This window comes from Protopterus annectens, chromosome 13.part0 (assembly GCF_019279795.1).
Source record: "Protopterus annectens isolate FY-2018-M chromosome 13.part0, PAN1.0, whole genome shotgun sequence".
Lineage (NCBI taxonomy): Eukaryota > Metazoa > Chordata > Ceratodontiformes > Protopteridae > Protopterus > Protopterus annectens.
This window is the reverse complement of record NC_056747.1, coordinates 125,361,295-125,375,077: the sequence shown is the minus strand read 5'-3', so window position 1 is coordinate 125,375,077 and position 13,783 is coordinate 125,361,295. Positions and strand designations below refer to the sequence as shown.

The 13,783-nt window shown below is 37.9% G+C and overlaps 1 protein-coding gene across 2 annotated transcripts in view; it reads left to right on the top strand.

Annotated features, from left to right (window-relative positions):
• Nucleotides 1–12,016, top strand: part of LOC122817648 — a 551,549-nt gene extending 539,533 nt beyond the window's left edge. For both annotated transcript variants that reach the window (XM_044090709.1, XM_044090708.1), the window contains exon 6: nucleotides 11,033–12,016. In XM_044090709.1, the coding sequence (XP_043946644.1) occupies nucleotides 11,033–11,860 (828 nt within the window). In that variant the 3' untranslated portion in view covers nucleotides 11,861–12,016. The remainder of the gene's footprint in view (nucleotides 1–11,032) is intronic.
• The last annotated feature ends 1,767 nt before the right edge of the window (nucleotides 12,017–13,783 follow it).

The window sequence follows — 13,783 nt, the reverse complement described above, 5'->3', positions numbered from 1 at the left end:
TAGCAAAGTAATGGTGATTTTCCTCTAGTCTTAATTGTTAAACCAGGTAGTTTTTATATAGGTAGGGATGCAATGCTTCCCATCTAAAGGTCTGTGGTAAGATTGTGAGCAGAGCAGAAAGGGTGCCGTGTGTTGGGCAGTGAACAACTGGTGTGGTAAGCCTAGAGAAGCTGTAGTATGTGTTGCCATAACACAGTATGTTGTGGTAAATAATAAAATGATTGAAGTGCTGCTGTTGTAGGTGCCTGATATTTGGGTTTTGTCGATTGTATACAGAGGCTGCATTAGCTCATGTTTTTAATGTGCTGATGAATTACAGAGTCAGTTAGTTTGTGTTCTGATAAAGTGTGATCTTTGAACTGAATATCAGTGCCCAGCAGTATTGGTAAAACATCTCCCTGCTGAAATCTTGGCACTCGTAGTGCTGAGTGTTGACAGACTGGAAAAAAAAGATTGAATTTCCAGGACAAGAACGAACCCTGAAAATCACTCTTCTCCTTCAACCTTTAAACTTCATTTTTGTAGGGAAGTAAGGTCCTCCTGCACCCCCAAACTTACAGGAATTGCAAGATGGCTATAGCTCAAAGAAAAGAAGAAAAGGGAACATTTTGGGAAATGGCCATTTCAGACTCGCTAGATGTAAGTCAGCTTTTTTCAGTCATTCAGTCTCCATGTTGCAGGTCCTGACATTTCAGATGGTTATCAGTAAAAACATCTAAACTCATATCTATATATATATATATATATATATATATATATATATATATATATATATATATATATATATGTGTGTGTGTGTGGTTGCCATTCAGAATGTAGATGGTTCAAAAAGTCAACAATCAGAAGGGCTGTATCAGAACGTAGGCAGAAGTAAGTTAGTCTTAGGACTGGAAATGTGTTTGTACAAGTGTTGGTAGATTAGACATAGATTAGAGTTATAATAAAAACGTAGCACAAGAGCAAAAGTAAGGGTCAAATCTTATATTCAAAGCCAGATACTTTTATTAGTAAAACAACGGATAAACGCTTTCGCTAAAAAATAGCTTCATCAGATCACAATGTTAGCTTAACATAGACAGTTTAAATACTAAAGCACATGGTGAGTACAATTCAAATGAACCAATCATCATCACACATCAATTAGTTCACTTAACATTTAAAGCAGCAGATACAAAAATATATGTCAGTGCATTCATTACTGCTACTAATCATGTAAAAAATCATATAAAAAACTTATATGACTAACACCATTTAAAATGCATCCTTTGAATACAGCATAAGATATAAATATAGTATAAGATTTAATAAGAATTTTCTTATTATTAAAATGCATTATAAAAATATATATTTGTATATATCTATTATTTTAAAAAATATAAATATTTTAAAAATAAACTCAGTATTCTCATATCTTTATGTGTCTGCGTTTTCTAAGTACAGGTTTGATAGAGACTTTGTCATTTAGTCCTGAGCCTCTATCTGCTCTTAGTAAAATAATCCAGAAACACAGAAAAATGTGGTCATTGCAATTTTTGTTGTTATATTGATAGCAGTACCACATTTATCCATCCAGATAATGGTAAAACATTTTATTTTACTACACATGCGAATTGTATGACACCTCATGTTGTTTACCTGGCAGTTTGCAAAATATGTTCATCATTTTATGTGGGTAAGACGAACCGCCCACTACGTGACAGGATAAGAGAACATATTTATAACATCAGAAAAAGTAATACACAGAATGCTTTAGCCAAGCACACTGTCTCACACAACACTCAACATGAATTTCAATTTAGGGTACTAGAAGTAACAGAACCTACTGTAAGAGGAGGTAACATAATGACATATACAGAGGAGAAGGAAAACAACTGGATTATTTTACTAAGAGCAGATAGAGGCTCAGGACTAAATGACAAAGTCTCTATCAAACCTGTACTTAGAAAACGCAGACACATCAAGATATGAGAATACTGAGTTTATTTTTAAAATATTTATATTTTTTAAAATAATAGATATATACAAATATATATTTTTATAATGCATTTTAATAATAAGAAAATTCTTATTAAATCTTATACTATATTTATATCTTATGCTGTATTCAAAGGATGCATTTTAAATGGTGTTAGTCATATAAGTTTTTTATATGATTTTTTACATGATTAGTAGCAGTAATGAATGCACTGACATATATGTTTGTATCTGCTGCTTTAAATGTTAAGTGAACTAATTGATGTGTGATGATGATTGGTTCATTTGAATTGTACTCACCATGTGCTTTAGTATTTAAACTGTCTATGTTAAGCTAACATTGTGATCTGATGAAGCTATTTTTTAGCGAAAGCGTTTATCCGTTGTTTTACTAATAAAAGTATCTGGCTTTGAATATAAGATTTGACCCTTGCTTTTGCTCTTGTGCTACGTTTTTATTATATATTTACTGGTTGTTTCCACAAGAGCATTTACCAGTGAGAGCAGTATTTTGGACTTATAGATTAGAGTTAGATACAGGGATAGTTTTGGTCTTATACATGTTTGTTGGTGCATTTACTTGTGTTTGAGCTTGTCATATGTAGTGGTAGTATTACAGAAAGTTTTTTTCTAAGGTGTGCAGCGTTAGGGGCATAGATAAGTTTAGAGTTAGCACTCATTAGTAAAGTAATGCTGGAGGGCAAGTAAGTGACCTGAATGACTGCTTTTCTTTCTTGTGGTTGTAACGGTCTGAAATTTAGATACCTCTTTTTGCCTTCATAATGCCACAGATGTGGCACATGCCATAGCAAGTAACATAAGATTTTACAGTAAGCCAAAATAACATGCAAACAAACTGCAGGAATCACTTCAGGCAGAAGTCAGAGGATTTTTTTTTTTTTATTAGTTGCAATTGTCATCCTTGGATCCTTATTTTGGGGCAGTGTGTAACATAGGTTCATAGGTAGGTACTAGGCTATTGGTCCTAGGGCCTATATAAGCCTAGATAAAAGGTACCCTGGCTTTCGCCACCCAAGAAAATTATTTTCCTGTGCCACTGTCGAGCAGAGCCACAGAAGTGATCCCCGGGGTGAATTTCCTATCTCCCATCCAATCATCAAGATTTTTCTTAGAGTGCTAATGAGGAGCTTTGTTTGATATAGATAGGTAGTTTGTTCCAGAGTATGGGAAGTCTCTGGGACAGGAATCTATCCCTCCAGCATGTTCTGTTTATTGTGGTGACAAGGTTTATGTTCCTAGAGCGTGTAGCTCGTAGGGCTTGGGATTTCTTTAAGTGGAGCATGTCTAAAAGCTCTGGGTTTGACGTAGCTTTGTGTGTTAAGCAGAGATAGCCTCTGAGTAGGCGATATGCGATGGAGTAAAGCTACAGTTTTTTGAGATGGTCTGCATAGGGCATCTGTTTGAGGCCGGTAATCCTCTTTGTGAGGTATTTCTGTGGCCTTTCCAGTTGTTGTAGATGTCTTGTGAGGCACATACCAAAAGGGGCATTGTACTCTATAATGGATCTAATGAGTGATGAGTAGAGGGGAACAATGACCTCTTTTTTCCTGGATGAGAAACCTTTTGTGATGACGTGTGCCATGTAGAAGGATTTCCTGACTACTGTGGTGATGTGATTATCAAAGGAGAGACTACTGTCCACCTGTATCCCAAGGTCTCTTATCACACTTTCAGTTTTAAGTAGACTACCGCCTATGTGGTAGTTCATGGGTACAGAGTTTTTACCAAAGGGGATGACAATGCACTTTTTGGCATTGAGCTTGAGGCCATGGCTTTGACATCAGGCATCTGTCTCAGTGAGGCCCTTTTGTAGGATGTCCACATCTTTTGGAGTTTTGATTATGGCTCCTAGTTTGCAGTCATCTGCGAACTTTGTTAGCTAAAGATCTTCTGTGTTGGCCTGTACTTCAGAGAAGTAGATACCAAACAGGAGAGGACCCAGGACTGAACCCTGTGGTACTCCACTTGTCACTGGTCTGAAGTTGGATTTGGAGTCTGCTGCTTTCACAGTGTGGGTTCTGTCAGTGAGCCAGTTGGCAACCCATCTTGTGACATAGGGATTTATACCTAGTTTAGTGAGTTTATCTATAACTCTAGAGTGGGGGATGGTGTTGAAAGCCTTGGCAAGATCTAGATAGGCTGTGTGAACCACCTTACCTTCATCTATGGCTTTGGTGACTGCTTCAAAGAAGTCTATCAGGTTTTGGAGACATGATCTGCCTTTTACAAACCCGAACTGGGTGGGGTCCTGAGTTTGGAGATTACCAATGTCATTGTTTATAAGTTCCATGATGATACGTTCCATAGCACTGCAGACCAGGCTTGTTAGGCTAATGGGGTGGTAGTTTCCGGGGTCTGTGGTGGCTCCCCCTTTGTGGAGTGGGATAACCGTCGCTGTGTGCCATTTAGTGGGCACATAGCCTTAGGTGAGACTATGATTGAACATGGTACTTAGGTGGGGTGCCAGTTCATTCTGTAGTTCATGTAGAATACAGCCTGGGATGTTGTTAGGTCCCATGGATGCTGTGTTCTTGGCTTTAGATAGTGTGTTTTTTACCTGTGCAGCTGTGATTACAGGAACTTTGCATTCTTCTGGTATAGAGATGGGCCCTTTAGGGGATGACAGGGGGGTAAAGTTAGCACTGAACCTATCTGCCAGGATGTTGACAATATCAGTTGGTTCTGTATATTTAGTGCCATTGTGCTGTAACTCAGCCCATTAGTACATATCTTCAAGTTGGTGAGGAACCATTTGTAATGCTGAGATTAAATGGCCTGAAAAACAGGCTGTCACACATAAGTCTGACATTGCCATTAGGTTTGCATGTGTCTTCCCATACCATCCTGACAGGTGCTTTCTCTCACACTGTCCTGATGGTCAACATGCCTGGCACTGCTTCTGACAGCATTTACTTCACAGGTCATAAGCTCATAGGTCAATGGTCAATTGAATAAATCAGGGGCCTGTCGGCATCAAGGAAGCTGATGCATCGCATCCCTTGTTGGAATTAACAGGTGCCCAAGTAGTCATGCAGTTGTGGCTCCCTATTGAAATTTCTGCACCCCAAAGAATGCAGGAGAAGACTGAATAATGAACATTTATCTTCTTCAAACTTTTTTTTTTTGGTTGGGGGCAATCCCTTTGCACCTCCCAATGCCAGAGGGGGGACTCCCACATCTACTCTATTTAGTATACACTAACTCTAAAATCACCATACCTCAGAAAAAGAGAATATTCTGAGAAATGGCGATGTCAGACTTAGTGTGTGACAGCCTGTTTTTCAGGCCATTTAATCTCAGCATTACTTGCATTTCAAATGGTTCCCCACCAACTAATGGGCTGAGTTTAACAAAGTCTTTCAGATATGAAATTGTTTTGCTTCATAATACGTTTTACTACTTTTTATTTAGAGCAAGTCTCTCTTTTGTTTGGGTCATCCTGGGTTATTCTATGCAGAGTTTCAAATGAGGGGTCTTTTAATGTTGGTGATTTAAAAAAAAAAGAGTTGGTGAAATGAACAGACTTTGTTAACATAAAACCTGAGTAATTCATTTCAAAGATTGGGCGGACAACTGTGACTGAGCAAAAAGTGAAGAAATATATGGTATCCACCGTCTTGTATTCTCCCTAAAGCTTACATAGATACTTCTAAGAAATTTACACTTTGCAATGTGGCCAACAGGTGACAGCAATTTCAGTTACACAAACTGTTGCATTTCAGAAAGATGCAATATTTGTTCAATTTATTGACAAGTAACATATTGGAGGATATTGACTCTGATGAGTTTTATTGATTGAGAAAATGTGGGCAATGTAATGTTTTCAGTCTTGTGTGGAAGTATCTGTCCTATTAATGGATTTGACCAGTTCTCTATGACATAAAATAGTGTAGTAGTTGTGTTCCCATTTGTAGGTTTGTTGGAAGGTCAGTCCAAAAACTGAAAACTAGTGCAGTAAACATTAGAGAGGTGAAGAGTGGCTGTCCTGTCAGTTCTGTAGCACAGAATTAATGAATACCAGTCTGGCAATATTTTTGCAATAGATGATCTGCCTTTTAGTGAAATATTAGTTAAATTGCATATGGTTGACACTTTCAACTGCAAACCTCAGACATTCTGATGAAGTCTGACATCTTCAGATAAAAACACTATCTGAGGTTTGCAGACAAAAGCACTAACCATATGGAGTCAAATTACTATTTCAGTAAAAGGCAGTAGCGCTTTCTCTCCTGAATCTTAGCTCATTTTTTTTAAATTTTTTACTTATTTGAATATTTTAGGAATAAAATATATTGTGTTATTTGTAACAATGAATCATTATGGCAGAGACCTTAATCAATTTTTATTATATTATGAAGCCATTTATATTTTGAACTATGGTACATTGCAACCACAAATGTTACACGCTTATGTCAATTAGTGTTATTTATTATGATTTATTGTGAGCTTATATATAACCATGGAGTCAGCTCTAAAGGGCTGGAGTAAAAAAGGGCTTGTTTCTGTGATGCAGAGATTTCTGCTTCATAGACACATTTGCTGCAGTAAGGAAAGAACTCCTTAATTGCTAATTTGCATGTCTATGAATTGCCAATAATTACCGTGAATGTAGATCAGCACTTTCCTGAGGTAGTTAACAGTGGCAGCTGCGCTGTGTTAGCACAGACAGCCCTCCACCGCAGATATTCTAAGGCTCACAACCACACAGTAAAACTTACACACACACACACACACACACACTCTACATAACTCATTCTGTACTTGACAGAACATCCATTATGCCTCCTTTCCCCCTGCCCTAATTATTCATAAATGATTGCAGTCAGCAAGTAATGCCAGACGTTCAAGTTTAACATTTCTTATCCTTCAATAAAGGCATGCTAAAGCCAAATCTGTTAACTTAGTGACTGTCTCCATTTGTGCTATAAGGTGTTAAGTATGCCTAACATTTCTTGCACTTGCCAGAGATCCTGAATAAATGTTTAAAGAAACCCTGCTGGGCTAACTTACCAGCTAGCACAGCAGGTTAATGTAAATATTTTGAGTGTCAAGGGTGCACACTTCTAATCCCTTTCTCTTCCTTTGAAATTTGATTTTTTTTTTCAGTTATTTATTTTCAAATGTTATTCTTTGTGTCTAGTGGTGGTACAGGAGACTCCTATCTTCTGTGTAAGGTGTTATGGTATAGGGTTTGACTCATTTTTAGTGCCTTTTAAGGCTTGCTACATATCCCTGGAAACCTCTCAACCTCTTAGAGCAATAAATCTCAACAAAGCCATAAATAAAAGTGGGACAAAGGCCCAAAAATAGGGACATTTTTTTAAATATTACTCTTAGAAACTTAGAAAGTTGATGGAATAACAGGTATTGAATTAACATGAATTTTTGTGAGGGACATGAAGTCTGAAACTCAAATGTCTGTCATTATTTTCTAACTTCAGTCTTTAATGATTTGCAACTAAATTTGCCAGAAAACTACAAAAAGGACCAAAAATAAGAGACATAAATCTGGACATTCTGTAAAAATCTGTACAGTTGAGATGTATGTCCCTGGTGTCTTGTGGTTACCCTTGCCTTTTTTGTTAAATATGTGCCTTTAAGGTAAACCTTGTAGAGTATCTATGGTGCCTAGTGTCCAACCCACATTCTGTTTTGTGCTGCTCAGGCATGTAGAGCAAAGTAATCCCTGGTGTGTGTTGAAGTACCACTCAGTCACGTGTTTAAATAGTTATTTCTGTTGACTAGTGGTTCCCCCCATTCACTGATCATTGTTCTGTTACTCTAGGGTATGTGGAAGTACGAAAGCCACCCCAACCTACCCACACATGCATTCACACAAAAGCCCCCTGCCACTCAGTCACACTAATCCACTAACCTATATAATCTTTTGTGTGTGTGTGTGTGTGTGTGTGTGTGTGTGTGTGTGTGTGTGTGTGTGTGTGTGTTCGTTCATAGGTTCATACTAGGCTATCTGCCCTAGGGCATTTATAAGCCTAGCCAGAGTGTGTTTGGCTTTTGCCACCCATTTTAAATTAAATTTGATATGCCCTTTTTCGTGGTTAATATATTGTGCCTCTGTCTAACAGTGACACAGAAGTGATACCCAGGGTAAACCTACTATCTCCCATCCACTCATCAAGATTCCTCTTGAAGAGAGTCAATGAGGGACTCTGCCTAACCTGTGTGTGTGTGTGTGTGTGTGTGTGTGTGTGTGTATGGGTCTACTTCATATGACTGAAAGCTCATATGATCTACAACCATTTGACTGACACCAAAACACTGAAAGCTCATATGGTCAACAGCTCATATGGTTGACACATAAATCCAAAGCATTATGCCCTTTCCCACTGTAGCACAACCCTGGAGTAGGAATAAATAGTTAGAGGGGTGTGGGGGGCACAGCCCCCACTTTGGGGGGGGTGTTGGGTGCGAAGCCCCCCACATATGTCATAAATTTTAAACATACATATGGATACTTTTAACTGAATTGACTATATTCATGTAAATAATGTGGGGGGCTATGCCGCCCCCACCCCCTAACTATTTATTCCTACTCCAGGGTCGTGCTACAGTGGGGAAAAGGCATAATGCTTTGGATTTATGTGTCGACCATATGAGCTGTCGACCATATGAGCTTTCAGTGTTTTGAGCTTTCAGTGTTTTGGTGTCAGTGTTTTGGTTGACAGTCATATGAGCTGTCCATCATATGAAGTAGATCCATATATATATATATATATATATATATATATATATATATATATATATATATATATATATATGATATGTATATACTTTACTTATGCACACACAAACCCACTTGCTTAACTTACTCCTACTAGCTCAACTACTGCTATCAGGCAGACGCATACTCACAAAGCCACACATGCAGCCCCTTGCATACAAGTATGCACACACCTACTAATCCTACCTTACCATTAAACTCGCCAGCATTTGCCTGCCATGATGGATAAATATTGCCTTTTGTTCACTTGGCTGCATAGATGCCTAACTGCAGCCTGTTCTGAGGGAGAACACATGGCTAATTATCATAGACCTCTCCTGTAGAGTGCCTTATTAGCATCCAGCACAGCTGTGGAAACAGTCCACTGTGATGCTGTACATCTTCACGAAAAATCACCTGGTAGAGCTGTCTTTGAATCCGAACAGTTTACTGAGAGGTGTACACATAGTGTGTACACATAGTGTGCACCTCAACCCATAGTGTATCTTTTGTTTTGTGACAAGTTAAAATTAGGTCTTTAAAACTTAATTAAAATGGTGTTTTATTGGTTTGGAGATGACTTGGATAACAGTATGGAATAATGCATTTAAACTCTAGATTCTTGTGCTGTATAACTCCACTGATGGCTATTGCTGAAGATATCAGTATTGCTGAGGCCCTGTTTAGTCTGTTCCCTTTGTCAACCAGTTTTATATTAACATTTTTTATTTATTTTGTTTGGCTGTGTGTTTAAAGTATTGATATTTTTAATGTTGTGTTTGTCAGGCATAGGTCTATTCTACTAAGGCGATAAGATATAAAGAAGAGACAGAGAGAGAGCGAGTGTGTTTGGATATAAGACAAACCTTAACACCCTACCGTTCCATTAATGAAAATTCTTTGTACCTCCTTCAATCTACTTCAGAAGGTCTCTTTCTAAAACAGTTCTGATAAAAGCTTTATACTGGGGGACAGTTGCCCCCTGCATGGCGCATGACTCCATGGAGAATTAGGTGGCTGAGTTTATTTGCTGTAGCGCCTGTGTGAATATCATCATTTTCAAAGATTCCAAGGTCTTTTACTGTTTGTTGATAAATGCCAGACTACTGCATTGTTTGATATGGAAAGCAAGGGCAAATACCATTTGGTGCTGTTAGCTGGATTAATGACTGCATCTGATTTGACATCTGAGAAAAATAAGTTTTACACAATACAAACATTCCAGTAGCATAATAACTATTTTTTTCTTTTTTCCAACCCTACAAAAATCATGAGACAGGCATTATGATGTACTTTTTTTGGAAAGCTGCTACTTGGCCTTTTTAAAAATTTGAATTTTATAAGTTTCAGTTCCTGTCACAGGTATTCAGTGGTTATTAAGTTTCTTTACCTACAGACTACAACATTAAAGCATTGTAAGCTCTCAAAGACTCAACTGGTTTATATTCTTAGGGGAGGGAAAGAATACAGATGTAAATGGCAGTGCAGTGTAAAAGATCTGTGAATCCTCATAGCCTAAACATCTTCAAAACCCCAGTAAGTGTGACATGACAAAAGAGAGTTGAAAATATCTTGCTAAGTTTGTTTTTTTCTCAGCAAAAAGCTTTCAGATAGAATGAGCAAAATGATGTAAGAGAGAAGGGAGAAGAATTCCTAAAGGAAGTATAGTGAAATTTTGTTCAGCCTCAGTATAGTGTGCACTGAGAGAGCTGACTGGGATAGAAATGCTAGCGAACAAAAGAATGGGGATTATTCTGAAGGGAGGAAAATACACTAATGGAAAAAAAATTGTTTAAAATGAAGATGCCCGTTAGTGATGAGTCCTAGATCAGAGAGAGGTCTTGGGGAAAAGCCTGCTTATCTGTATTCTAGACTGTAAGAATGTCATTTGTATCAGTTTGCAAGCAACAGTCAACACAGAGATGTATAAAATGCTGCAGTTTTATGAAGGTTTTCTCTGTCTGATGAGAGTGTTAACCTTAATTACAAACAGCATTTGTTTCAGTGTGACATTAAACTGCTTGGCTCTGTAATATTTGCCACAGTTTATTTTTATATAAGCATTCCATTTTAATAGTTATTTTTAAGTGTGGCTGGGATTTAAATTCAACACTGTTAATACTATTTGAATAAAACAAGAAATACATAAAGTGATATAAAATCTCTGAGTTTATAAATGTAACTGTCATTGAGAAACTTCAATGGGTGACAATTTTTCTTAAAAGAGGAATTCATATTTTGATGTCTTGCACTGTTTGCTGGTCATGATTAACACTATTTAAATATCATTACAATATATCTCCCTTTTAATTTTAGGCACCTTTTCATCCAGGTCCTCCTACGTCTGGCTACAAGCCTTTGAAAGCTCACAGTACTAATGAAATTTTCGAAAAGAAACCTGGAATTTCAGAAGGATTACCTTGTATATCCAGCAAAGATGAAGCAGCTCAAAAAGCTGAGCTATTTTATACTGAAATCAATCACAAAATTGTCAAGAAAGACAAAGAGGACCATCATAAGGCAGCCCCATTTGGAAACCTACAGCTGATAAAAAACTCACTTCCTTTAATACAAGATGTGTCGTGCCCTCATAATGAAGTGAAAAGCTCCTTGGATCCCAAGGCCCTTGACACAGAAATGGACAAAGGTGCAAAAAAGCCTGGCCCACACAAAGCAAGAAATACTAAAGAAAATCTGTTGAAGAAGAAGACATTATCAGAGCCAACAGATTCAGAACTTTTTGAAGGTCAACATTCTACTTCATCAGCCCACAGACTTCCTAATGCAACTGGTACAGTTGGCCATGCAACAGATGTCCCACCAAGTAATAGCCAGATTACATCTTCCATTGCCACACAATGGCCTCATCAATTAATTCTGCCAGCTAAACCCCCAAAGCATGTACATTTGAAGCATGAATTTAAATGTTCACAAGACATTGATGTCCTTACACAAAGTCATACCATGGACCATACAATGCCATCACTGAGACACAGTGAAACAACTGAACCAAACCTAAAAGTTTCTATAAACCATATAGACTCTCTGGCTTTGCACACCATTAATCAGCTTCCAAATACAACCAAACCCGACTCTTTACCATATGAGTACCGTAGACCACCACCTTTTGCTCCTGGTTACTAAGATGGTTTGACAATAATGACCATATGAGTACCTTAGACCACCACCTTTTGTTCCTGGTTACTAAGATGGTTTGTCAATAATGGGTTTATTTTGTCACAATAGTTATGTATACTGTGCAGGGAAATCCTGCAAACCATTAAAAAAAAACCTACCTGATTGAAGTTTCTACTTCATTTCAGTATTGTATGAAAGCCTGCATCATCTGGACATGTGTGACATCTGTAGCAATTTTCTCACCATTTTAATTCCTGCCTTTTTCCTAACAGAGATTTTGAGTTTTCTGTCTTTTTAGAGAATTTAGAGGTAATTGTCTCAGACTTTGTTCTGCAAACTTTATCTTGCTGAAACCTTTTAAGAAGCATTACAACTTTGCTTGGGACAATTCTGAATCAAGAATGCTATTGCATTTTACTCTCCCCATTTTTGCATTTTACACTCCCCATTTTTGCATTTTACACTCCCCATTTTTGCTAGTAAACGTTGCACAGAGCCACTGAATTTTACATTAAGCTTATTTACATCGAATGTTATCTGCCCAAGCACTAGCAGTCAGTGCAGTGGCAATAAACAGGGGTAGGCAAAGAATGCAGTAGGCATGTTTCTTCTTTCAAATGTGTACAAGCTTTTCTTTTGTATGATGTCATCTTTGTTAATGACATATGTTGGAGGCAAAAAGGGGAGGGTAGAAGTGAAGACCACTGTAGAACTGGGTCAGTAATTGTGCATGACCAGGTGCCATTGTCTGACTGGGACACAGCCAAGGGACTTAGGTATATAGTACAGCTTGTAGGAGTTGCAGTGGTTGGCATAGTAATGTACTGGTGGTGCAGACATGTCTATATATATATATATATATATATATATATATATATATATATATCATCATCATCTTCTTTTGGCTGTTCCCGTTAGGGGTCGCCACAGCGGATCACCTGTTTCCATTTCTTCCTGTCCTCTGCATCTTGCTCTGTCACTCCAACCACCTGCATGTCCTCTCTCACCACATCCATAAACCTTATCTTAGGCCTTCCCCTTTTCCTGTTACCTGGTAGCTTCATCCCAAGCATCTTTTTCCCAATATACTCAGCATCCCTCCTCAGCACATGTCCAAAACAACATAATCTTGCCTCTCTGGCTTTGTCTCCTAACCTTCCAACCTGGGCTGACTCTCTAATATACTTATTCCTAATCCTGTCCACCCTCATCACACCCAGTGCAAATCTTAACATATTTAACTCTGCCACATCCAGCTCAAACTCCTGCCTTTTTGTCAATGCCACTGTCTCCAACCCATATAAAATAGCTGGTCTCACTACCCTCTTGTAGACCTTCCCTTTCAATCTTACCAGTGCTCGTCTGTCACAAATCACACCTGACACTCTTCTCCACCCACTCCATCCTGCCTGTACTCTCTTCACCTCTCTTCCACACTCACTGTTACTCTGAACTATTGACCCCAAGTATTTAAACTCATCCACCTTCACCACCTCTACTCTCTGCATCCTCACCATTCCTCAGTCCTCCCTCTCATTCACACACATATATTCTGTCTTAGTCCTGCTGACCTTCATTCCTCTTCTCTCTCTTTATATATATATATATATAAATATATATATATATATATATATATATATATATATATATATATATATATAAAATTTCTAACACTAATTTTTAAAAAAGCTGCAATTTCTTTCTGTGTAATTATATCTCATTAAGAACCATCCATCCATCGATCTACCCTGTGCTGATTGGTTGTATATACAGCAGACTGGTGTAATACAAAGCTGCATACAAATCAACATAATCAGTTGAAAACAGGAATTTATTTACCTATTTATACTGAGATCTGAGGAGACCCGTTCCCCCATCATGACCCCTGCGTGCAGCTCTGGAAGCACCCTCTCCATAATGCCACACATT